This window comes from Haliaeetus leucocephalus, unplaced genomic scaffold, assembly GCF_000737465.1.
Source record: "Haliaeetus leucocephalus isolate CR32 unplaced genomic scaffold, Haliaeetus_leucocephalus-4.0 Scaffold495, whole genome shotgun sequence".
Taxonomy (NCBI): domain Eukaryota; kingdom Metazoa; phylum Chordata; class Aves; order Accipitriformes; family Accipitridae; genus Haliaeetus; species Haliaeetus leucocephalus.
The window spans coordinates 934296-961563 of NW_010972931.1; the positions used below are offsets into that span (position 1 = coordinate 934296).

The 27268-nt window shown below is 41.6% G+C and overlaps 1 protein-coding gene across 1 annotated transcript in view; it reads right to left on the minus strand.

Annotated features, from left to right (window-relative positions):
* Positions 1–27268, minus strand: part of COL4A1 (collagen, type IV, alpha 1) — a 119608-nt gene that overhangs the window by 70455 nt on the left and 21885 nt on the right. Inside the window, exon 2 of the mRNA XM_010575789.1 lies at positions 805–855. Coding sequence (XP_010574091.1) covers positions 805–855 — 51 coding nt within the window. The remainder of the gene's footprint in view (positions 1–804; positions 856–27268) is intronic.

A 27268-nucleotide genomic window follows, 5' to 3' on the forward strand; every position in this document is an offset into this window, starting at 1 on the left:
CTCTACAGCAAAATTGGAAGAGATAAGGAGAGCGATTGAATGTCTACAATATTTACAAAAGCAAGTAATTTACAGGGGGAATTCATGGAATGCTTAAGTACGCTATAATTTTTCTTCGCTGTTACTGCTTTAGAAGAAGCCTTTAAAGTGCCTTTTCTGTTTCATACACAGAAAGTTTAGATAGCCGAATGGGAACTTCAAAACTCATTTGCGAGGTTCTGTCACAAAGCTTTAAATATTGGGGTTTTTTTCTTGACCTCCAACACTTTTCTGTATTTAAGCTGATTACTAAATCTCCTTTTTCCTACTGCAGGTCATTGCCTCCCAGGGCTAACCCTGGTCAAGGTACATTGCTTACGACGCACCACAGCCTTCTTGGGGAGTGACCTGCACAGCGGGCTGCGGGGAGCGTTTCCGAACCGAACCGAATCACTCGCGGCGCTTCCAGCGGTGGCCAGCTGCCGAGCCGGGGGGCGAGGTGTAGGAAGGGAGAGCGTGCCGCGTCAGCATCCCACGCGATGGGGAAAGAGGGAGGCCACGGCCAAGCGCCGGGCTAGGGGCTTCAGCCCGCGGGGGGGGCGTTCGGCCCCTTCCCACCCCCGGCCCTCCTGCCCTCCGCTGCTGCGGACACCGAGGTGGCTGTCGTTGGGAAACCCTGCTGAAGGGCGGGCGGCTGGGCCGCGGCGATGCCCCGCGGCGGTGCAAGTGTTCCTGAAACCAACAGCTCGCCCGCCTCCCAAGAGATTGTACACCGTGTGGTTTAAGTAAGCAAGGTACCGAAGCAGAGAGAGCTGACCTACTCACCTTTTGCCCCTTTACGCCACTGCAGTCACATTTTCCACAACCGGAACAACCCTGAAAATGAAAGAGAAATTGAGAATTAATTGTCTGAACTGGGTGACAGGAGAACATACCGCAACGAGCCAGGGGCGTCAGCACTACCACCCTGACTGCAAGGCTGGTCAGTCTGGGGAACGTTCACTTCAGTCCAATGCAATACTTTGTTATCTTTATATAGGCGTACACCTCTGGTCTCAGTCACAGTCCAATAAAAGATGCCTTTGTAAAAGAAGAAAAAAACCTGCTATAGTTTTTAACCATAGAAAACTGTTGTATTACTTCTAAATTGTTGTCTTTTGGCCACCATTTAAAAAATAACTCATTTTTATAGAATACACACATACTCTGCCTCTAGCAATATGAATGCCTCAATTTAAAACAAGTGGATTCTCTGCTAGGATTCTATTCATTCAAAGCCCAACAGAATATTTAAAACAAAATCAATTCAGTCATAGAAGCATCTCTTTAATACTGTTTTTTTATTAAATGGCTTGCATTCTGCATAAATACCTAACCTCTATAAATATGTGCCATTGCTTTGAGGAGAAGGAAAGGGATGGTGAAACTGCAGTTCATGATTTATCTTCTGTGCTTAAGGAGAAAAATACCAGACCTGAAGAATACTTTTTTTGTTTCTTCTCTGTAGACAAAAAATGTTGTCTACACCCTTTGGTGTTTACCATGAGATCTCTTAATATTGATTTACTAAATTTTTTTTATCAGTAAGTGGCAATCTTCAGATAGGAGGAAAATAGTTTTTAAAGGAAGTTAAATATTGGTATAATTACCACAGGAAACTATATCAAGAAGTACATCTGGACATACTTTATGAAATCGAGTCAAACCACAGTCCCTCAGAGAGCAAACTGCTCCTAATGTTAGATATTAGATATGGAGGCAATTGTTAATGTTTACTGGCCAAGCAATGTCTAGCTCCAGGGTTCTGGTCCTGTTTCTTTTATCTACCACATTTTAAGTCATCTTCTTTCCTCCTTGCCCCCCTATAATGCCCAAATGCAATTGTCATTACAATGGGAAACCTTCCACTCAGTAAAAGCACATTTGTTGCAGCAGGAGAATGCATAGAAAACATGAATAAAAACATAACCAGTCTGAATTATTCTCCAGTAGATACCAGAGATCCTTGTTTTCTGAAAGGCACCACCTCATGGGGTTGCTACACTAGGGAAACTGAAGTCAAAATACAGCCAGCTTGTACCTCCAGAAGATGATGGTACTTTAGCGTGGAAGCTGACAGACTCCCAAGTCTATCTGGATTCTGTGATGCGAAATTCTGGAGGGCAGGCGGACAGGAGGGTGCGGGAGAGGGGCTTTTTCCCCTCGGGGCAAAGGAAGGTGGACTGCACAGCTGGCCTTGCCAGCCCCCACAGCTGATCCCATCACACGAAATACTCCCAAGTGCCACTTCCCTCAGAAGTGAGGGAGAGAAGATCTTGATGTAGGCGTTTGAGGAAGGGACCTTTATCTTAATAAATGCTACTAAAAGCTTTCATGCAAGTCTTAAGACGGAGACTTGAGAGATTTGGGTGTTGGTTTGTCTGGATCAAGTCACAGCAATCACAAGATTGGGATTTCTATGACATAATCATAAAGAGCCATTCATTTTTTTTTTGCGAAACGTGAAAGGTGATAACATATCAGAGAGGTCAGATTAACTGATGCACAGGTAAAAGCTTACAGTCGCTTTGTGTTACCAGAGTATTTCCGTGCACTTAAGTGCATCTGGGCTGCTCCTCACTTTTCCTCCTCACAGTCATGAAGCAACCAGTGAGTAACTCCACAGCCTAGTGCTTTTACTGTTGTCGTGCCCCTCAGAAACAAACTAGGAGGAAAACAAGCAAAGCATTTGTGTCACTGAATATTCCACCACTGCAGACGAGATCCTTCAGCAGCCCTGTTAAGCCGTTATCCAGAAGCAGTCAGGGACGGCACCTCTCCAGAGCCAGCTCTCAGCACGGGCACTGGGCACCGGTCCCTCCACACCTGTGGGCTCCACAGCCTACTGGGACCTCGGTACTTCTGGGAAATCGAGAGCAAATGTACCTAACCCATTTTGAATTTGGAAAACCTCCAATGAGACCACTAAACATCATCACTCTGGAAAGTTAAATAATACAGAAACATTTTTACTTGGTAAATACATTTTCTTTTAAAGTAAAGCGTTAAAGAGAAATGGGGCTTTAATACTGAAAATAAAGTTATTAAAGGCTGTCCAATAAAACTAAAGTACCAGCTCCTGAAAAATTTGTTGCTTCTATTGAGATCCTTTTTTTATATGTAGATCCACTGAATTTGTTGTTTGAAGCCAAACTTTCTCCATATTCACATAAAGCAAAAATAATCACATTTTTTCTCTTACATTATTACAGCATTTAACCATGTTATAAATGCACAGAAAGATGAAAATTCACACTGATTAGAATGAGTATTTATCATATACTGCAGAAAGAGAATTAGATCTGAAAATGACACCAACACATGCTGCAATGCCAACTCAGTACTGACCAGGAGAGAAAGTGCCACCCACTGAATAATCCGCTTTACTCCTTGCAGCACATGGCTATGCCTGGAAAAACATTGGGCCTCCCATTTCAAGAAGTGACCCAGTGTGACCTCTCTTGGTTTTTCAGACCTGATGAGATCACAGCTGGAGGACGCATGCTTGCAGCTCATACTTCCTCCTTCAGCATCATGTAGAATGTTATCAGTTTTATCAAGACATCCCTTAAATTCAGAAGTCTGTTTTATTTGCATCTGGGAATGTAATTAAAATACGTCATTGAATCATTATAAACATCTGTTTAAGTTAATCTCCGCATATTTCCTTCAGCCTGTTATTTAACATACACCATTTTAGAAAAAAAGTATGTTGTTATTTATTTTTAAGTTGGTTTTTGTTCTTAAATTTAGCACGGCCAGAAGAATGGACTTGTGCTTTCAGGTCTCTCTTTGTGCTCCCCAAATGATGCAATTATATTAAATTTTTCCTGTTTCTTAAGCCTCAAATTAGAATAACCAAAGGCAAGGAAGGTGAGAAAATACTGAGCATCAGGGAGCACAGCTGCATAAGGTCCTATCTGCAGTCAAGTGCTGCAGCCTGCTTTGCCAGAACAGGCCACCTGTGCTACAGAACTCGGCCTTTATTTTACAGTAGCATCGTCTCCTACTATCACTGAGTGTAACCTTTGCAGGTTGATGGAAGGTTGGCCAACCATGACAGCCACTACTGGACAGCATTATCCTCAGCTACTAAAATGTATTTTTGAATCCGAGGGATGTGATCACATTCTGCACATACTAGGAGGAAGTATGAGCTTCTTCCTCTCAGTCCTCTGAAAAAATGTGAGAGCCAGACTGGAAACTTTGATCCTTTATGGATCAAAGGTCAATTTAAGGAGCACAAACTTAAGTACAAATTTAAGGTACAAACATCTTTACTAGTCACTGCGGTCCCCCTCTATTCTATGGCAAGAAACAGGCACTTCCAGGCTGGGATCCATCTCCCCTATTTTGGATGTTTGCTTTCAATGGAGATGAAGCACACCTTGGAGGACTAAGCAGAAGAGAATGAAATGGGCAGAAAGGAGTATGGGCTACGTATGAGAACAAGGGGTAAAAGGGACAGAATAGTGGATACGCAGGATCAAACAGAGGGCTAGAAGTTACAGACGGAATGGGACAGAGAATAACAATAGCTCTTCCTTCCTTGTAAAGCGTTAGAAATTTAGTTGAGTATCTTTTGAACAGCGAACAAGGAGATCTGCATTTCTGGTACTCATTTAGGAATGACTTAAGAACCTTACACAACCAACTCCTAAGTGGGAAACTTCCCCCTGAAGGAATAAAGATAATCATCACAAGGTAAGTAAGCTGAAATTGTGCAAATTCTTATTTCTAAACTTTTATGATTTTAAATTGGTCTCATGATACAAAGAATCCAGTTCATGATTTCTCACAACACATGACTAGAGATAATGAGACAAATGAAGAGAAATAATTCTGTTCTATCTCCCAGACATCCTCTGTGAAACAACGCCTTCCCCAGGAACTGCATGGAGCTTGGAGCACTCACTGCTGTCCTCCAAGTGCCAAAACAGAGAAGGAATGGTGCTGGGCAGGAAGTATAATCCACGTGGAGGGATGAAAAGGCAGACTCTTTATCCCTTGTCTAGGAGCCAATTACAGACTAATCCAAAGACTTTGGCCAGGTGCACTGCGATACCTCACCTACTTTGCATGGTAGGCTAGCAGTTTTCAAAAAGCCATAGCGCTCTCGCACCACAGGCCAGCCCCTCATATAACATTTGATTACATTTATTTTATATTACTCCTCCCACAAAATATCAGTCAGCCCAGAAGCAGAAGGTCATTTTAGCAATACAAATTGCTTCATTTTTTGACAAGCATTTCCGTTCCATTTCATTCTCCCAGACTGTCTGCAACTGATAAGTTTAATGAATCACGCTAGCAAATCAGTATAAAACTATAAAAAGATTACATCCCTTTAACAGCGTGCATATTAACATGCTACATGCAGACTGAGCATTTGCCTAAAGGAGAGCGATTCATTTACTATCATATTAACATATAATTCTGAAAAAGTGCTGCTAATGAATGGGCGTCCCAACCTGGACATCTAACTTCCATGAATCACGTACTGAGCCATGTACTAAGCCCTGTGACTGACAGAGCTGGAAAGGCTGCTAAAAGTTCCTGCAGTGGATGGAAGAAACTCTGCTCTGCAATTCAGCCTGTAAGACACCTGTCAGATTGTGGCTACAGACTTTTGTTGCATTTTGCCCCATTTTCCCACGTCCAGCTACTTTCCTGGCCTTTGAAGACTATTACTTGGAACTCGCACAGGAACGATGCAAACAGCCAGATGAACAACCTAGCAGGGGAGACAACTGCTGTATTTGGAAATGCACCATTTCTGGAGGCTACAGAGATCAAAAAAGTACGAAGGCCAAGTCAGTTCTTGGGCGCTCCACTCTCTTACAGAAGTGCATTTTTCAAGACAAAACGTAGTTCTCTTTCCCACAACATCAGCTCTGACTCTGCTTGCTGAGTTTCAGTTGCTGAGCTGACTACCAGCTTAGGCTAATTGCATAGGTATCAGTCAAGTTCATATCTTACCCTGCAAAGCAGACACAGGTAAAATTCTCACTGTTTATTTAACTCTGTTCATGTTAAAGTTTTCATTCCAGGGAATGTAGTCACTTCTCCTACCCAAAATACAATGCCTTTCAAATGACTGAAAATCCTGTGAACAGGTGACTGGTGAGACTAGCACAGGTATCAAAATTCTCTGAGTATTTACAATGTTTCTAATTCATAGCTGAAATGCTTCAAAAAGTAAAAATAATCATAATCATTTCATCTCATGATTCATTCATTATAAAATGACATTTTCTGTTTAGACATGACACTTAAACTGGTGAAGTTTTGTCATGAAACAGTGTAGATTTTGCACTCTATATTGCTTTAGTTCAAACCCCAATTTGAGCTGAATTTCAATACCAGTTTCAAGTTGAAACACCAAGACTGGTTATGCCAATGGGATGGCTGCTTGACAGTGACAGCTTTAAGTCTGAATCTCCTCCCTCCATAAAACCCACCCCCTTCCATCCTTACGCTAACCTAGTCACAACAGGAATGGCCAAGGGAGATTTATCCCTACGTAGCAGACACTGCACTTCTTCCTAAGCACACATATGTACAAATCACGTAGCGGATGAGAGCTGGATCAATAATGTCTTCAGTTTCACATCCCACTAAATACAGGAACAGGGAGGTGATGCCAGCTGCAGGACACTTATCTCGCATTCCTCTCATACTTCCGTCTCTCTTCAGAATGTCAAAATAGCTCTCTAGCTGTATTACTATTCTTGTCCTTACCCTTTAGATATAACTGTACTGAATGAGCTGAACTGCTCTTTTGTATGTAAAGAACCATTAGAGGAAATCACTGCTATATTTCAGTTAACATCAATATTTTTATTAACTGATTTTGCAGTCGAATAACTTTAAAAACAATCATGTTGCTAAAACTTCTGATTTACACTTAGCTAGAACAAAGAGGATAACAAAAAAATCCAGACTGTCTTAGCAAGTTAGCAAAATTTAGTTATTTGCCTTTGTACTATTAGATTTACTTTAGATTATGGAAACAGATCGCTTCACTTTAACAGTATAAAATCCTTTTTTTTTTTTTTTTCTTAAATAAACATATCAGGATGAAAAGCTTCATTGTTTCTTTATCTGACCATACTGTATTTAAACAAAAGGATAAAAATTGTGATTTGCAAGAAACAAACTGTCACCTATTAAAAAAACTCCAAATGACAGACTTACAAACTTCTAGTTCTGCTTAGCCTACAGTAACAAGGTATGGATTAGTATTAACATACGTATTTTGAAACATTATTTTTGAAAGGTTAAGTTATGTATTGATACACTGGTTGACAGGAACTCTGTGGGGGAAAAGTAAATGTGTCCTGCCTAAACTAGGGTTTAAAAACATATTTGTAAAAATGTTGGCAAAGGAAACTGATTGCTCGGTGCAAGTACATCATTCTTCTTTGCCATGATTTTAAAAAAAAAAACAAAAAAACAAAAAAACACCACCACCACCAAAACCTCAAAGTCACCCTCCTTCAGAACACATTAACTTTGCATTAAGTGTTTGACCTGGACTTAAGAGTTGTTCTACCATACGCTATCTTCTGCCTCAGAGGGTCCGCGCTCACTGCTCTTAGAAGTGGAAACCTGCTGTGCTGTGGAACGTTTCAAAGGCAAGACTGACCCCCTCTCTCCCACTGAAATGATTTCATTTCACATGGCACACTGAAACCTTATTAGATCAGAGAGGCGAACCTGGGCATCTTCCTTCCTTAAGGACAATCCAAAGCACTGGAGTACAAAGGCATTTCCACTCGCGCTCATCCTGCATCCACAAGAGCTGGGTAGCTGGGCATGGAACTGCACTGCCTGTGCGTGACAGCAGATCTCCCAAGCACTGGCTGGTAAACGGGCACTCATCCACCAGCTGAAGGAGTGGATTCAAAGCCCCTCACTGCGCTGAACATGGGCATCTTTAAAATTCAAGGAAGCAGCCATCAGGAAAAAGCAACTCCTTTGTGAGCCCAGGTTTTTATTTCCTTTGCTTGTAACAAATGAAGAAAAATCAGAAAACTCAAACCGTACTATTTAAAAATTCCTGAAAAATGCCTCTCAAATTGTTTTTTTCTTAGTAATTTTATTATTCTTAATATTTTATCTTTCTCATCCAAAACCACGATCAATTTAAGTGCGGTGCCTGAAAAGAAAACATCACTTCAAAATGAATAAACTACTAAGGCTAGCTTGAATCATAAAGACTATTACATTTTATGACGAGTAGTACTAATTGGTAATTAGAGAGGAAACCTCAGCGTAAGCACTCGCACAAGTACTGCGGGAAGCACCAGAAGGCTAGCTGTATGCAGACAGGCTTCAGCAGGCTGCCGGCTTCTCGATGGTCAGAAAGGAAAAGAGAGCGACTTGGTGCACTATCTCTCACCTTCGGTCACTCCTGCACCCTCTGCGGGGACAAGGGTGACTGCGGCTTGGTGATCTCTGTGCTAAAGGACTGGCCTTGGTCAAATGCCTGAAGAGTGGGGAGGGAGTCTGTCCCTTGCAGGAGTTGACACAAAGCCAACTGTCCTGGACTGACGATTTGAACTTCAACCCTCAAAATGGTTCAGGAAAAGGAATGTCACCATGCCGTCATTTTCAGGACTTAAAGCAGAGAACAGAAATTGGACAGAGTTCTCTTTCATTTGTAAACCCATCCATTTCAGATGTCTATGGATAGATAAGTAATAGACAAAAGGGAATATTTTATGATTTTATAATGTCAGCAAGCTCTAGTCTTTCCTCCTTTCCCAACTCCTTTTCCTCCCCCATTAAAAAAAAAAAGTTGGCAGCTTATCTTCATGTCCTTTTTTTTTTTTTTTCCCCAGCAAATCATGGGTAAACTTCAACTATGACTGCTCAGGGAATTCCCTGAACCAAGGGACAGCTTATTGGTTTTACAGCTTTCACCTTCTAGGTCACCAAATTAAGTCCAGCTCTAGTCAGCAATCACTGGAAGCTTCTGTCATGTAGTAGGCTATTTAAAGTCCTTGGTTGTGTCATTTCCATTTTCTGTAGATCCGGTATTCACACAGCACAGAAGAACAGTGCCATTCAAGATGTCCTGTGGGATCCCACCTGCCTCCAGCTGCCAGGCCAGGTGGGAACAGCTCTCCCCGAGGTCCTGGGTCACATCTGCCAGGTCTGTGTAAATATCTCAAATGGCACCAAATGCCTATGTTTAAGCAGCGGAAGTAAGTGTGACCTAATAATCAGTAAAGGCTCCCTAAACCTTGCATGGATAAGGAGAATTAAAATACTAATTCTCCTGAAGACCTCCTTTGGCTGTAGGTTGGTGTACATGAGTAGGACAGAAGGAACCAGAAGAGTTCCCCACTCATTTCTCTGCCAATGCAGAGCTGTTCTCCTAATAAACCTTCTATGGATAGCTTTAGACCAGATGAAAAAACTCCTGGAACAAACTTACACAGTGGAAAACCATGGCACTTCACGGTTACTAGTACGTCAGTGTATCAGTTAAGTATCCCTGTTAGTCTGAGGAAAACTTTAAGCGAATCCCAAATTAAGTTATAAATAATATCTGAAAGGAATGGCAAGTTACTGTCTGAAATATCACTCTGCATGATGAAACTTGAACTAATCACTCCAGTTTTATTTAAAAGCCTTGTACAGTTTTCAGAAAATCAACTGATTTTAAGAAAAGCTCTATAGAATACAATCAGAAGAAAATTCATTATGGCTCTTGGGACATAGGGGCTGATTGTAGTTTTTGGCAGTGTATTTTGTTCGCCTGAGGGGAGGGTTGTTTTATTGTTGTTGTTTTTAGTATTACCAGAATCCTACAGGATGTTCATACAAAAATTGCAGACAGACTGCAGATTCTTATCGGAGATCTCCAGTATATTTTAGCCACTCAAAGGAATATTAGTTAATTTTTAAATGCTTAATATTAATTATTTCTGAAAATATTTATTTTGTAAATTAGCATCGTTTGGAAGTACTTCACTAAAAAGATGTTTAAAAAAAGAGTTACATCCTCTTAGTCAAAAGAATACCAGATTGTTGGAGCTGAAATGTTTTGTTGCTGGGACCTCATTTTTGACATTCTTTTCCAAATTCCCCAGGGGTCCGTCCTGGAGGTAGGGTCATGGGAGTCCCCTGAAAGCTGCTCTGTGAACATGACTTTCCTGTTGGTGATGTGAACACCATTTTCACAAAGCACTGCAAATCCAGGGGGCTTCCAGTTAGTTCACAGGAAATATAAAGTTATTCTTGTTGTTCCATATTTGGACAAAAGTTACATTTAAAGCAACTGTTTCCTCTAACGACATTCTTTTACAGGAAGTTCTGGCAACAATCAAGGTATTTGCTTACTTAGTGAAATTTTCAGAATATCACATTATACCACTCAGCTCCGCAGAGCTCAAAGCAGATAACTGGTTTGTGAATACTAACTAATGGCGTTATCATTAAAATATAAAGCCTCCCATCAGCATTATCTACTAGCAAGTTGATTTCCACAGACTGCCAAATCCTGCTTAGCCTCCAGCAAGCAGAGAATACTCTTATCTACCAAGTGACTATCAGCCCATTCGGTTTTGTACCCTTTTCCTATTTAAGAACTTTACTTTCAGTTATATTTTCAAAGAGGTGAAAAAAATTCCAGTAGGATCCTCTGGTGTTACAGTCACTGGTGTTCCTTGGCCGACAGCTGAGGATTAGAGCATACTCCAGGACTTTCTGACATCCAGCGACAAGTGCTTTCAGGAATACATTTCAAAGGGTACAACCCTTCCTAAATTCAATTATGGTAAACATCGCCAGTAATCCCCATCCTACTCTTCCAGTTCGTGAATGGGCAAACTGGAGCCAGGCAATACAGGTGAGAAGCTCCCATTCCTCCTCATCTTGCTAACTTAAAAAACATCAGAGGGGAGGACAGGAAAACTTGCTGCAGCACCACCATGGCTGTTGCAGAACTTACCATCCGCTTCATTCGCAACTGCTCTGGAGCGTACAAAGCAAACTGCTCCTTGTCCTGCACAACTCAGACCCAAACACCCTGCCTTCTCACCCGCCTTTTTAGTGTAACTACCATTAGCAGTTCCTAGGCATGTAACCTGAAGGGAAACCAAACATCAAACTTCATTCTCGTCCACGAGGCAGAGTGATTGCAGTCTCTGAAACAAAGCATGTGAGTTTGTTTTTCTTGCTGCCTTCCAGGCTGGATCTGCACAGCCACTTCCAGCCCCTGCTGGAGGTACGAGGCTGGATCCAGCCATAACCTGGCAAGATGGAAACGGTGTCATTACAATGGAGTCCCACAACTGCTGCCTCCGCCCGCGGTGGCCAGCGATGCCAGGGCAGGGGACAGGCGGCCATCTCCTTGCCGTCCTCTCAGTAAACCCACGCCCGCAGGGCTGAACTCTATCTAGAAATGCTTCGTCGCTTCTCTGGCCTCGGTGCCTTCTGGTGTTCAGCGCACACCCCCGTTTTCACAGGCACGAGGGTACCCGTAGGAAGCCCGAGAATGGGTGCTCGGTGCGGTTGAAAGCCTGCCCCAAAATGGCTCCAGCAGGCAGGCAAAACGCAACGCCACCGAAACTAGGCAGAGGCTGAGGGAGAGGCAGCGGTGGCCGCCAGCCCGTCAGGCGGTGCAGCCCCTCACGGCCACCCTCCACCTCCCAACGCTGCCCCGACCCAGGCCGGGGGCAGAACCAGGCCGAGAGGAAACCGCCATGGAGGACTCCCTCCCGCCTTCCCTCCTCTCACACGCAGCGGCCCTCTCTCAGCAGCACCGGGGAGCGCAGTGAAGGAGTGAGTCTGCCGGGGGGATGCAGTCCTACAGCACCCCAACCCTCCAAAGGGCTTTTTTGTAAACCCGAAGGCAAAGGAGATGCCTCGGGAGGGATACGCAGGAAGCCGGTGAAGCCATTTTGCAAATGTTTACAGCAGGTCCCCGAGTGGTGCTTTCCCTTCCGTTAGCTGATAAACACGAACATCAACATAAACAAATACATTTAAAAGTAACAGCTTTAAAACAACACAGCGCTAGGAAGCGGAGGGCTTCTTCCTTGGCCATCCTTGCCTAGACTAAATAAACGGAGAGGCGAAATCCTCTTAGTTGGGATGCACACCAAAGAATGTGAGAAAAGCACAAGAAGATAAACCGGACTTCTAGGCTTGGGGCCAGAGAAGAAACCCAGGTGACATACAATCCAGCACTGATACAGACTGCTGTGTCTGGAACTCACACTGCCTGAGCGCGGCATTCCTCCGGGTGGGCTCCGAGCACTGCATTTTCGCTTACGTGACTCCTAATTTCCCGTTAACACCCTCCCGCAGCGGGGTTCACCACCAGCGGAGGAGGTTGCCTGCGCGTGCAGGTAACACCGTCACCCCGGGCCGGATCTTGCCCGGAGGCCTCCTGCCTCCATGTCACATACGCGGCATGAACAGTGTCCATCTGTCCTTCCTTAGTCCTCTGCTCCCCATCACCGGTTCCTTCAGCCCTGCCCGAGTCGGACTTCGCATGGCTTAGGAAACGGCGTAGCTTTATGCGGGTGTGCAGTACCTGCAGCAAGGGCTCTGCAGGAGAGCCGGCAGCAGTTTGTCAGCGCAGGCAGCCTGCAGGCGCAGAGTCGCTCCCTGAAGCTGCGGCGGTACCTGCACGGCACGAACATCCCCAACACGCAGCCCCGTCTGACCAGAGGGTGCAGCAGCCTGTTGCCCCGAAGATTTGCCCCTATGTGTCAAATGCCGCAGTTTCCACAAGGGAAACCTTAAGGTACGTCCCCACTGACCTCCACGGCATATTGCAGGTATATATGACTTGTCATTAAAATCCTTCCAGGAGGACTCTGTCAGATGGTCTATTTAAAGACTATCAAATTTTACTAGACTGTATGCAATTTTTATTGCACGAATTTATCAGAACTGTCTAAATGATTTCTTGATTAAAACAACGCTCACATGTGAAGTTGTCTTTTCTTATAAAAGGAACCTCAACCTTTTCAAAAATTCTGACAATGAAATAATATATTAATAATGATTAACATAAACAATTTTAAATACATTGTTTGTACTTCGCAACACTAGATAGGAGGTTAGCTCAACTCATCTCCTCAATTAACACTGGGAGGAGGACACAGCTAAGGTAGTGATAGCCTTACTCTGGCCAGCAGACTCAACATAGAGTCCTACGATTGTTAATGAGCAATTAATTGGTACATTTTAAGAACCTGTCATATTCTGGAAACAACAGTAGTAACCACAGCAGTTCAACATCCTTGTCAAACAGGGGATTTAAAAAGCATGTAGCGTGTTTAGTCTACTTAGCAGCCAGTCAGCCAAAACACACAACGAAATTTCATTTTATAAACCTACTTTTCTTCCCCACAGATCTCAAAGCTCTTCCAAACAGGTTCATCCTATGACAATACCACTGCTACAGTAAAAAAAGCTGCATTTAATTGCTCTAGCGAAAGATTTCAGCCAGTTGTTGCAGACAGCCAGTTCTAAAAACTGCAGCATCACAGGGCAGGCCTAAAATTGGAAGAGTATTCCCTAAAGTGAAATCTGTTTTAGGAGTATTAGCATTATAACCCTAGCAAAATTTTTGGATTGGAAGCAGTACCAGAAGTTTACCCTATGCATTTTTCTCAAATATTTTAACAAATCGCCAGTCACCAATCTACCTGGGCATCTTCTCTTAAGCTCCAGTTTCAGTTCAGTTAAACTAATAATCTTTGCAACAAATTGTCAGTCATTTTTCTGCTTGGACACCTAAAAAGCCATAAGGGGGAAGCATTGTTTTCTCTGCTTCTTAACAGGCCACTGAATTCTGTCTTTTGCTCCTGTCAAGGATGCCATTGACTATGAGCTGCTTTCTCTTCAGGACGGTATTCAGTATCTTTTATCCTAAAGACTCTGCACACTTCAGAAACACTTCACTCGGTTCTAGTTACATTTCAAAGGACATTACTCCATATTTAAAGACCCCAGATGGATATGGCCCTGGCTGTTGAAGAGTCCCAATTTGCAAGAAATATATATCTTAAATGCAGAGCTCATGGTTTTACAAAAGCCCTTGCTCAGTAAAGAAGCGAAGACTCAACTACTGCTGAGAAGCAGAAAGAAGACTAACCAAAGGGCAAAAAAGCCTTTTCCTTTCCTTTGCTGTTGCAAACAAATGATCCCAAAGGCCTCTTTATTCCTCTCTGAGAAGCACCAGCTAAGTGGTAATAATCAGGGGCTTGTCCAAGTGGTGTTGTCCTTTAAGAAAGGCTCTAGAGATAAGAAAACAAGCAGAGGAAAAAAAAAAACCAAACCGAAACCCCAACCCTCAAACCACCTGTAAATTTCAGCAACCCGACAGATAATTGAGAAGCAACCCCCAAATCACTGTTTCAGTTCACAAGTCCACTTTGCAAGAACTTTACAATGCCCCATGCTGAGGCAGCACCTCCCATCTGGACCAAGGCGCTGGCTCTACATCCTGCAGAGGCAATGCCAGAAGCAGGGATGTATCTCCCTCTGTGAGCAACAGCCTCTCTCCTTCACAAACACACTTGGGCACCCACAGTTTATGATGGTTTATGACTCCCTTGTACCTGACTTCAACAAAAAGAATGAAGATGAGCTTTACCACAGCCTAATCTATGGATTGCAACACTCCTCTGAGAATTAGGAGCTATGGAGAGGAGTCCACGTCTTCTGCTACCTGATGAGCAGCATTATCACCACACTGGGATGTAAAAGCTAACCTTGACCTGTGTGACTTGACTTGCAAGAACTCAGAGCACTTGTGTGCGTGAGGCTTACAGGGAGTGGACGGATCGGATCCCTTTCGGGATGTTGCTGCCTCATTCACCTGATGAACATCAGACTTACATGGGAAGGAAGGGGGACATAGGTGCAAATTAGATGGTCTAAATCTCACACTTCGTCCCATTAAATCCACACTTGAGGTGGTTACACCTCCTGTTGGATCCATTTCTTAGTTAAGAGCCCTACAGCATAAAGGAGTTCAGAGAAAGGCAATGGAAATCATCAGTGTAGCATTTATTGCCCTGAAGTCCTGGAGCCCTAATCCTGTAATTTGCTCTGAATTCAACCCTTACATAAACACACCAGGATATTCATACTGGCAGAAACTATAATGTCAGCTCTTCCTATACAAATCAGCTCTTTAGTCCAGAAAACATTTTCACTTGCAATTGGATTGTGACATTCTAGATGCATGTTGCACTGCAAATAAGCATACCTATTATAGAACAACTTTGTCCCAAAATCAGTAACTAAAGACTAACCTAGACTGATTGTCAAAAGCTTATTTTCTTCTTTTTCAGCTGTGGAACTCACTTTTAGTAACAGGGCTGGTCAGTTGGATTCTTTTGGTATTTTTAAAACCTAGTCACAAGGAAAAATCAGTACTATCCACACGTATTCTAATTTACTTGTCTGGCCCAAATGAAAAACAGACACAATTTTCTCAAACCCATATTTTTCAAAATCAACATTTGAAAATCCAGTTTTAATAAAAATTTGAATGTTGGAACATTAGAGCAAAATAGCAGCAGGAAATATTATTTTAGTGTGCAACATTTGCCAGACGCAAAAGGAAACAAACTTGTCAGTCCTCTCTTTTATGTTTCTTTGTTGACTAGACAGGAAGCTGACAAAAATTGATTTTTTCCTCTTCTAAAGCATACAGTGTAATTTTTATTGTACCACTTCAGTTGCTGACTGCGTTTGGTAAATAAAAATATACTTCATGAGCATCCAGGGAAGTGTTCAATATCTGTCAGTTTACAAAAATGCCGTACTAATTAAGTACAAAAAGAAAAGTAAATAGCTTTCATTGCAGAAACGGAAATAGCGTGATTTAGAAGAGAAGCTGAAAATCCATTCTTTTCTATAGCAACTTCCTGAGCAATGGAAAAGCTATAGCTGAGTGAAAATTAAACATTTGCCTAACCTGCATTCCACATGTAGAGGTCAGAAGTGCAAATATTGATGAACATTGAGATATAGCTGTAAATATTTTGTGAACAGTTTAAAAATAGTAAGAAGGAGACAGATAACGTTCACCTATAAGATTTCTTCTATTTATTAATAACAAGCAAGCAGACACAAACAGGCTTCAACGTCCTTGCTTGCTATTTAGAATTAAAAACACTAAGCTCATCCATCCAGTAAAAGCTCAATACTAAAGATCTCATTCTTTGTCAAAAAATTAATCAAAATTTTCTGAAATCAATAAACATGCGTTATTACAGAAGAGTGCCGAGTACCAACTTCAGAGCTCTTCCAGAAAAGATCCTGCCAGTAAGAGGCTCGAGGTACCCAAAGGGCAAGACAGAGGACACAAGGAAGGCCATTCCTCCTGCGACTCACTGAAGGGCTGGTTCACGACAGCCGAAGAAGCCACAGAGCCCAGTCTTGGTGGGACCTGCCACAGGTTTGTCCTCTCCCTTCTGCAGCCCTAGCCCTACTCTTGTGCTGCCACTGGCACACATCAGACCCAACCTGGGACTAAACTACATGAGGACTAAACACAGTGACTTGTTTTCCCCAGTGTTTTTAATGGCCTATTTTAGCTTATCGAACTACCGCCATGCTGGGATCAATCAAAAAAATGCTGCCACAGTGGAGGGACAAGACGATGCAAGCAGGACCACAGGTCGAGCTGCCTAGGAACAGTGTGATGCGCAGAGTTTAAGACTGACATAGGCTTCACAAGTACTTTAATTATCAAAGGCACTTATCATTTTATCAAGCACTGAGATAAATTGGTAAGCTGATATATTTATGAGCTACTTCATGCTATTGTGACAGAAAAGGATGGAGATCCCCAGAGTTTATCTTTAAAATGAAGTATTACTGATTATATTTCTTTCTCCAATAGTGTAACTTCCATTTAGTAACAAAGATACTTCCATTTTCATTGGTATTGGTGAAAGGAAGTTCAAAGTATCTCCAAAGTTATGCTGGTCTAAATTCTTCTTGAATAAATTCGATAGTCACTTTCCATTTTCTATACCTGTATGACTTCTGTTTAATAACCTCATTCCATATTGGTTTGTAAGATACTGTGTCCTGGTTTTTTTCAAAATAGATTGACCAACTTCATATCATTATGGATATTAGCTGAATTCACAATAGTAGTTAGTTGTAATGTGACTGCCAGCTTAGCCAGGCTTCCTATTTGTCAAAAAAGATCATACATCATGGCGCTACCAACATGGCTTCATGCCATAATTTGCAAATTTCAGGGAACTCAGACAGCTATTGGAAAAGAGCTTCCCAATGCTCTTTCCTAGAGCCTTCCCAGCCTGTAAACACCTCTGGAAGACGTGTCATCCAGAGTACATCTAGCAGTACACACAGCTTGTAACTTTGCTAAACAAATTCTAATTATCCTTAAGTATACATCCTTGCGATCTGCAGTATGTTCCCAACACTAACATATAAGCATAAATCCAAGAAAATTATCCTCAGGTGATGAAAAATTACCTCAAATCATGTACAAGAGAAATGTGAAGACTCGCACAGTCCTAACTGACAAGCATTTTGCTTGAATTAAAGCTGTCGGTGAACTCTAAATTAGTCTAGCTGTTCCAGAACATTCTGAGTAGATTCATGAATGAAAAAAATGTTCAGTTTAACAATTTCACTACAGCAAGAAATGCAAATATTGACAATTTTGAGTAACAAGTGCCCTCAAAAAAACAGGAATAAAAGTGATAAATGTAAGCAAAACCACCCAAAGTCACATCACGAGACCGCCTTTCAATGCCAGCACATCTGCAAAAGTCATATTAAAACTCAAAGTTCAGAACATGTCATTCTCATGGCAACATCCTTACTGCACCAGATGTATTCCCAAATCACTCCCTAGAACAGACCACACTTTTAACCACACATCTAAATAACACTTAAAAAAAAAAAATCTCCTATTTACACTGCATGAAAAGTTAAAGAAAACCTGAAGTCATCAAAATCACTACATCTGCTTATTAAAAGTGGCTCATTAATCAAAAGGGCATCAATGCTGCCTATACATAACCTTAAACTTATCATTACCACCTTACAGATGTGTTGCAAGTATTCATGACTATCAGGGGTCCTTTCATTTTTGGCATTGTTCTTAAGACTGGAGTTATACGAGTTTATAGATATCTTCTAGGATTTTTTTTATTTAAAAAGTGTCATCCCCTTGACTGTCTCACAGATCAGAAATCTGCAAACTAAAGATAAAAAACATCAGATAAATTTCAAAGAAACTGAAGGGTAATTATTAAAAAACATTCTTTGTAAGCCAAAATCACACTTGCTTTGGGCCCAGCTCACATTTCTTGCACAGGGATAATGGTAACTCCAATTGGATTTGCTCATGGATCATTTTTCTAGCTGATGTAATTCAGGAGTTGAAACAGAAAAAAAAGTCAAATATTAAATAATTCAAGCTTTTAGGGCAGACTGAGTCTGTTTGATAAAGTTATCATTAGCATATTTTAACCAGACTTAATGTAAGCAAAAGTTTTAGAAGGGAATTAGTCCCTTAATTTCACTGGTGCTCACTTTAAAGGAGATATTTATTTATATTACGTTTTTACAATATTTATTGTTCCTTGTCTCTAACAGTTTATTTGATCATCAAGCAAAATAATTCGGGTTTGAAAAGTACCCTATTAAGATAAAGATAAAACATTTCACTGAAGTCATATATAGTGCTAGAAAGAAACAGAAGTTACTTTATTTAAAAGGATTTTAATAATCAAACTGTGCAACTTTCAGTAGTTCTCCGAGTCATCAGAAATGGAAGAGTTTACATCCCTATTGTCACACATGAACAAAAACGGAAGCCCAGGAAACCTGTAGAGCAAATGTGCTCTCACCTACAAAAACCAGTCAGGTAAGCTCAGCCTATTTCCCCAGCAGCCCACATCCCCAACCACCTTGACAGACTCTTGTATTTAACCCTTCCTTCACTTCTTCGTGAAGCATGACCTCTATGAGCATCACCCGAGGCTGGCACTACTCAAGAGCACTCAAGAGTGGAGAAAGGAAAGCAGAGAAAGGCACAGAGATGTGGGATTAGGAGTTCTGGTTGACAAATACAGTGGCATGAAGAACAGCAGCAGATTGTCCCAAGGGGGAGAAGGAGGAGGAGAAGCACACTCAGATTCCAGAACCTGCAGGCATCTCCACAGGAGCACAGTTAAGGTCATACATTGCAATTTTATTCTACCTGCCTTTCCTTTCAACTCCAACTAAGAAAAAATAGAACTAATTTCTAATCAATGGACTTCAACAGAATTCAGAATCCAAGTGTCTGTAGTCACAAACGTGCTCGTGCCACAGCATCTCCCAGAAGGAACATACCCCACAGCGATTTACGAAGTGTACACAGCACTACTCAAATCAAGGCCTGATGAACAGTAACTCGTATCACTTTTTAGATCACGGAATCACCATTTCATCCCTTGGAAAAACTCTATACAAAAATAGCATCTGTGGGAAGATGGAAACATTAGGCAATTAGTACCACAGAAGATTCTGCTATACTCATTAGGACAGCAGCCTTCTTCCTTTGGTCTTATTTTTCACATCCTTCCTTCCTTTTAGATGGCTGTGTCTCACCATTTTGTAAAGAAGCAAGCATCTGAATTTTATCTTCACAAAACCTCAAATGTATTACTTCCAGAATTTTTAAATCATTGTGGAGGAGTAATGGAACATAAAAAAATTATAGGTGCTGCAATATTTCATTCTTATCCAGAAGAACGTGTATTCGTTTAACAAAAACCAAAACACTTAACATAAATTGAAAATGCTTTGTTTTCTCTTAACAATGGTGACTAATTTCAAATACCGCATGAAAGTGTTCATTCTAATGTACAAGTCAGAAGGAACCTTGACTTACATACTTTTTTCCCCCTCCTCGTAAACTCTTTTTGTCTTTTCCATTTTGAGTGCTACTTCTAATACATGTACAACCTGCCCTGAAACATCTTAAATACTTGAATCACAAGCAAACTTCAATCACAGGCAAACTTCAAATAGGCTCTAACAAACAAGTGTTAAAGCACAGAAAGCTTTTGATTATTTCTGAGCAGAAGATACCTCTGGCAGTAAAAAGTTGACCTAAAGGTACTGTTGGCAGTGAAAAGCTCAAGGACAAACCAAACTGCTCTCCAAATGCTCAAGTTGTTCTTTTCTGAAGAATCCTTGGGTTGGCTTCTTTTACACACACGCAGTGCTGGACAAGCGCGCACCCAGTCCAACAGACACACTGCCAGCTCACATCCTAACCCGGCCCTCAGCTGTTTGTGGGGTGCCCCGACTAAGCATGTCCTATGTGGGGACTCTCACACCAGAGACAAGTCCCTGGAGACTTTATCTGAGTTTATAGCTTACTTGTACAGTAATACGACAGATGTCTTACACCTTGTAAAGGCATGCAGCATCACTAACGTTTGGTTCTTGGTCTACTCTACCAATTCACATTCTTTAACTGTGTGCCACAACAAGGTTTGGACTTGGATGACCATGAAGTGGCAAGAGCTGGTCTAGCAGTGCAAATGCAAGGCTGGTAACCTGGATAATGCAAGGGGAATTATGAGCCTACTACTTAGTTGGCACGACCATTCTCAAAGCAAAGTAACTTGCAGTATGAACTGTAACGTATAAATGCCTCTCTCATACGGGATTTATAAGTCAGTGGATTAGTTGCACAATCATAAGATTTCAGACAGCGGAGTTGCCACATCATAAATCCCAGTTTCAAAAACTGCCTTTCAAAAAAAGAAGTGGAGGAAAATCCTTGTGTGGAAACTATTCCTGAAGAAAAAAAAAAGTGTTTCACATGTATCTTACAGTGCCTGAAGAAGCCACTAAGGCTGCCCCAACAGTTCCTTCCCCAGGCAGGCTTTTGCAGGAGCAACATTTCAAACCACAGCACCTTCTCAGGCAAAAAATACTTTGGTCTTCAAGATTGGCCACCTTTAAAATGCAAGATGTAGTAAACTAATTTCAAATGCCTGTCAAGTAGAGCAGAGGTACCCTTTGACAGAAATATGATGAGGTATAAAAAGCAGAGTAAGAATAAGTTAGAATAGCAGCTTCACAGATATTTAAGAGTCATATGTAGGTCTAATGAAGGATTATCAGATCCAATTTTTAATGTTATCTGTTTATTCTAAATAAAAGGTGGCAGTAACAAAATAACATTTGAGAGGTGTATGTTGAACAACTGCTTTTCAGTGACTATCCTGAATACTGTATTATCTGTCATCCTATTTTCACTTCAAAATAGAGGCCTAGTCTACTTCACTTTATATTTTCACTTTCAAGCAAAACCAGCTGACTTTTCATGTACTTTCAGTTTTTGAAAATTAGCCTCTAGCAATGATTTAATCTCCCCTCCAAACCAAAAGAGATTAGATTACAATTACAAAGCACTGAAAACAGGAAATGTTGTAAACTCTGACATAGCATTAACTATGCTGGTTCAAATGACACTGAAATTTTCTTAAACGTGGTCAGTCACCACTTGTCTACATAGCTTTTTGACCCTTGACTTCTAGGAGAGTTGCGTGAGAAACAGCTTCTTTTAACGGTGAAGTCATCACCAGGCCATATGGATCAAGTAGAGATATTTAGGATACTTCCAAACCATGGCATACTTGTATTTCATTACTGAAGGAATTCCAGTAACAAATCTAGAAATAAAAAATAGAGAAATAATTCTTCACTGTGCTCTCTTTGTTGACAGTGCTGGAACTCCAGTTGGCCAGCTGGATATTCATACCAACAGAGGCAAAAATTTTTACTTACTGTGCGGATCCTCACAATACATACATTTCAATGAATTCCCCCAAAGACACAAATCAGATAGGCTCCCACCACCACCACTCAATAGACAAATGGACTATCTGGCTGTCTTGTCACCAATTTACCGAAACAGTACTCAGAGTAGACCACTCTCCATGAAGTTTCTTTTACACAGTTTACTAAGAGAAGAGAGAAAATATTTCGCAGAAAAAGTCAGCGTCCTTTAGAACAGCACCTTCAGCAGCAGGTTTGGGATGAGCTACTTCACCAACTGGGATGAGCTTTGCTCTCAGCCTAGCATCATGCATTCAGGCTTTAACCAGGCAATTAATTTTAAAAAAGAAAATACTAAATTTATTTTAAATATACATACATTGCAAGTACCAACATAATTCAATGACACGCAAATTAGCTGGGAAAATAAATAAATAAATAAAAAAGACAGCCCTTTAAAACCATGATTAAGTGGATCAGCAGATGAAATGAAGCATCCTCCCAGGAGCAGCATACATTGGGCAGCATGGCAAAGGAGGCTGCAGGGGCAGCTTCAGAACCGGGCAGGACTGATGGAGAAGAGCAGCAGCAACCAAAACCCTGGGGAGGCTCTCCATACTGGGAGACTGGGAGGACGGAAATTGGACAAAGTCAGAGGGAAACAGTTTTGTTTCTGTGAAAAAAGGGCCAGATAAGAGGACAGACTGGAGAAGCCTCCAGGACGAGGGCTTTAGGCCATGGTACCTAGGGAAAGGTGGAGGTGTCGTCATTTGCTGTGATGCAGGGCAGACGGAGCAAGGCTGGTCTCAGCAAGGGAACCGGGAGAGACTCCTGGTGCTGAGGCAGCAGAGGTGTGAGACCAGATATGGGGAACTGGAGAATATGAAGGAGTTTGATTCGTAGGGCAAGAGTGGTGAGCAGGAGATGTCAGGAGGAAAGAAGAGCTGGGAAAAAAAGAGGAGTCTCCCCAGAGGTGAGCAGAAAATTGAGACTGGGTCAAGACTGTGGATGGAAAGGAGAGGGGACAGATATCATAGGGAGGTCTCCCTTGCCACCCCTGGCCCTTCTAGTCTGAGTGTCCAGACACACACATAGGGCTGCCACCCAACCCTAACCCTCGGCTGATTTTTTGTTCTGCTATCCAAAATCCTTCTCAGCTTGGCTTATTCTCATGAATCAGCATCTCAAATTTCTGTAAATCACAAGTACAGGGGGAATACAGGCTAAGGTTTTCATCTTTTTTTTGGCTTCCAAATAATGAGGAAAACAACTTAAAAAATAAAATAATTGTTTGCACCCCTCTATTGAACTGTGCTTGCCTGCAGTTTAGAATACCAGAGATCTGGTTTTATACTGTTATAATTACACAAAGTCTAAGCTCTGAAAAGAAATGTCATCTCAAATTACAAAGACATGTCACTGTAACAATACGGTCTTCCTTTTCCCACTAGGGGAAGCATTATCTTTGTAACAAACACATCACTTAAAAAAACGCCTCGAAATACTAAATCCATGGCTCATGTAATTTAATGTAAGCCGCAGATACGTGCAAGGTCATATGCTAAGTAAATTAAGAGAACAATATATTGGCTCGGTCTTCTTGCTTAACCGCCCCAATACGTATGTTTTGTGTAAAACGTAGGCAGTGGTGAGAAGCTGCGCTACGTGGGAGGGCAAGCAAGAGGGGTGAGGAAAGAGCCTTTCAAAAGACACTGGAGTTTTCTTTGACATTGACTGCCATGTTGGCAACACACATCCCTTGCCCCGAGCAACATTAAAACTCCTCTCCGCTCCTAAACAGGTCCTCGCTCAGTCCAGCCACATTCAGTGAAGTTTTGACAAAATGCCTCATAACTCCCATGCGCATTCAGTCACAAAGATGATTAAAAGTTCACAGTTATGGGCAATATGAAGAATCTGGGAGAATGGTAAATTTAGATACAACAAAACGACAGCATCGAACAGACATAAGGCCCTTCTGTGAAGCGCTTTTTCAAAACTTCCTGTTTCTCTGATGAAAGAAAATCTTCGCTAATGTTTCTTCCTTAATTAAAAATCTTTTTTTTGTTTTCACTTTTCTTTGCTGAGATTTGAAAAAAATGTAAACCAAGGGTCAGGAGGAACAGGCAGCTGGGCTCTCCATCTGGTACACAACCCTAAAAGAAGAGCTAAAGGTCCTCTAAGCCTTTTGTACATTTATTTTTTACTCAGTTTGAGATGCACTCAAACAAAGCCATTTTGCTTATAACAATCTCCCATAGCCTCCTTCTTTAAACAAAAAAATGAATTTTTGAAAAGGACTTCCCTCTTGCATCCTACAAAGGGGGAGATGGGTAGCAAAGAAACATATCAATATAACACATGAATAGGTTTGATTAGTTTTCCAAGTGTTCACTGATGCACACCGTAACTGAGTTTAATTGCCAATGTTTGAGACAACTGTAGGACATCATAAATTGCCTAGCAGTCCTTCAGCTCCTCTGAAGCAAAATAAATTTCTCTAAGGGTATCTTGTAGCTCAGTGTCTACACACTGAATTTCTGCTGGTGTGTATTAGTAGTTAAGCACCATGTTTCCTCCTTAAGTTAAAAAGCTAGAAAATAGTATCTGAAAAGAAAACCCAAGAAGCTACTAAGCCTGCTGTCTCCAGGAAGGATCAACTACACCTGTTCCTCATAGCGCTTGGCTGGTCTGTCTTTAAACTTACCAATCTAATGACTAACCCGAATCCTTCTCCTAGCAATTTAATGATTCTTTTCTTACCTGCAGAACAGAGAGAATTTATTCTAATCCACTTCTCAACAACTTGTTATATAGCTCAAGACCTGTGCTTTTTCTCTTTCGTTGCAGACGAGCGATGCCCATCCTTTTTTCCAGAGAGGATACGCAAGCCTCCCATGAAGGACTATATGCTACTGTCTCCCTCTGTCATTTGACCAGACATTTGCATATGACATTTTCATCACGAAGTAGGTGAGACATGTAAAAATCATTACTGAATTCACTGTTATCCTCTGCTTCACCACTCACCACTTGTCATTGTGTTACAGAGCCGCTGAACTGATTTAATACCGCCGGTGCCAGCATGAGCCATGTGGGTGTTTGTTTACATGGGTGCTTCCACTCTGTTTAGTTGGCCAGGGATCATTTTGGGGAGCTTGAGAAAAACTGATTAGTCTGTATTAGTTCACGGGTATTCCTTCCCCACCTTTTAAAGAAAAGCAAGCCAAAGCAGGTATTACAGCTGCTCTATCCAGACTCCTACCTCACATCACTTCTCAAAGGCAACTGCTGATGACAGTAAGATTGCAGCAGCCTACTTGCCAAAGGTGAAGCTGAGTCCATCTCAGTCAATCTCAGCCAAATGGTCACTGCCACCACAAGGAATCGCTTTGTTCCTCACAAAAAAAAGACTATTTTAAAAAGAATAATTCTTTTTTTCACAAGTTAGTGAGCTGAACTGGCTCAGAGTAGGACAAACAATTACAGCAACAAGAGAAGTAATGAGAGTACAGTGCCAGCAGTAAGAAGATAGAGCCAAACGGATGAGGTGTAACATACAACTATGCTTCGGTAGCTCTTACAGGCTGGAAGTTCACGCTTAAGTCCATGGGGCAATGCTGTAGGTCCACCAACACTTGATATTAGCACAGCCACCAGAAGTAGAGCCCTCACTGATCCCCTCCCACCAGCAGCACAAGCATGCAGTGGACTGGGTTGGTGAAAGTCATTTTCCAAAACCTAACATAGCAAAGGATATTTAAAAGTCAAAATTTTTGAGCCAAATCAACTCCCTGCCCTGCTTCACCACGTAACTGGATGAATTCCCATGGCAGCCCAAGAGGAGGCAGAGTTCAGGAGTGGGAGTAAGCTCCTGGGAGTGGGCAGGGGCAGGAGAGAGAGACTGCTTCGTCTGATGGCTCTGCAGCTTAAAAAAACTAGACTGTGAGCACTGCCATGAGTCTGAGTCATGAGGGTCAAATGATTTTTAAATATCCATCTAATTTAAGCAGGTTCTAGCCTGCTCCTTCCCCAAGATGGTTCAGACTTCTGATGATGCATGCGTTAACCACCTGAACATGTAAGCCTCACTCATCATGAGGTTTTCATCTCCAATTACTAAGGCGCAACTTCTTTCCTTTGGTTTTCTCTTACCGTCTCCAAACACAAGGAGCATTCTCTCCTTATTATGCCCCTGGTTCATTTTATCTCATTCTGCCCTTTCCAAGTTTGTCCCTACATGCCGGTGGTACTTATTTATAACGGTTCCTAGTAATTTGCCCTCACTGCCATTTTCTGTATAGTGTGCTCCAACTCACTCAACCTCTTCAGTGAAGCTCTCAATTAGTTTCCTATTATGCTTTCTGTTTTTCCCATTGCGGTTATATAGTTTATGCTGCTTAAAGATACAACACTAATTGTTTAGTCTTGCTTCCAACAGGATCCTACCAAAGCATCCCTGAGTCTATTGGAGAGATCTATGTCAACTTCATTCTTCCAACTATTTTCTACTCCTTCCCCTTCCAGAAATTATGAGAACTGTAATTCACAATCATCACCAACCATAATTCACAATTCATCATCATTTTCATAATCTCTAAAAGTTCCTCTCACCAGGTGAAAATCAGATCTAGAAGACCAATACTCCTAAAGTACTTCCTAGATGTTTATTCCCTTTTCAAATTAAAAAGTTCCTCTGAATTTCCCATTTTCCTATGACAAATGCTACACCAGGCAATTGCTGTATCTTTATGTTAGGGCTCATTTTTGTAGGATGTATGTTAATAAACAGGATATGAAATAATAAAAGCTTTAAGACAAGAACACAAACTAGGAAAATATGCAGTCACAAAAAACAGCATTATGAAACTTCACGAAAATTGTGGCACGAATGAAAGAGCATTTTATTGTCTGCCCATTCTGATTTCTCTGCCACCCCCACAAATATCCCTGGACAGCAGACACATTATCCGTCTTATTCTAAGGACGTGTATCTAATCCATTACAAGGCATGCTTGGTTCCACAGCGCAAGCTGTAGTAAGCTGTTAGGTTAGCACCAAGCAAACATTAACTCTCAGCAAAAAGAATCGGACATGCTGGGCGGGGAAAGGGGGCGGATGAGAAATGCTTGCTGCATTACACAGAGCACTGGGTAAGAACACCACTTGAAGCATGTGAGGGAAAGAACCTGGGAGATATACCTTATCCTAGATGTTGTCGCTGCACTTCAGGTCTAGGTGTAGAGTTGTTTTGATTTTTCCCTACCATCTTTCACCCATTTCAGTACAGCACCAAACGAACAGGGCCTAGCTACAAGCACCACTTGCAATAAACGCATTATCCATATTAACCAGTAAATAAAAATATAAATAACTCTTTAGATTCAAAACATAGAAGCAGATACATTTGCTCCAGACTCAGTTTGCCAACCAAAAA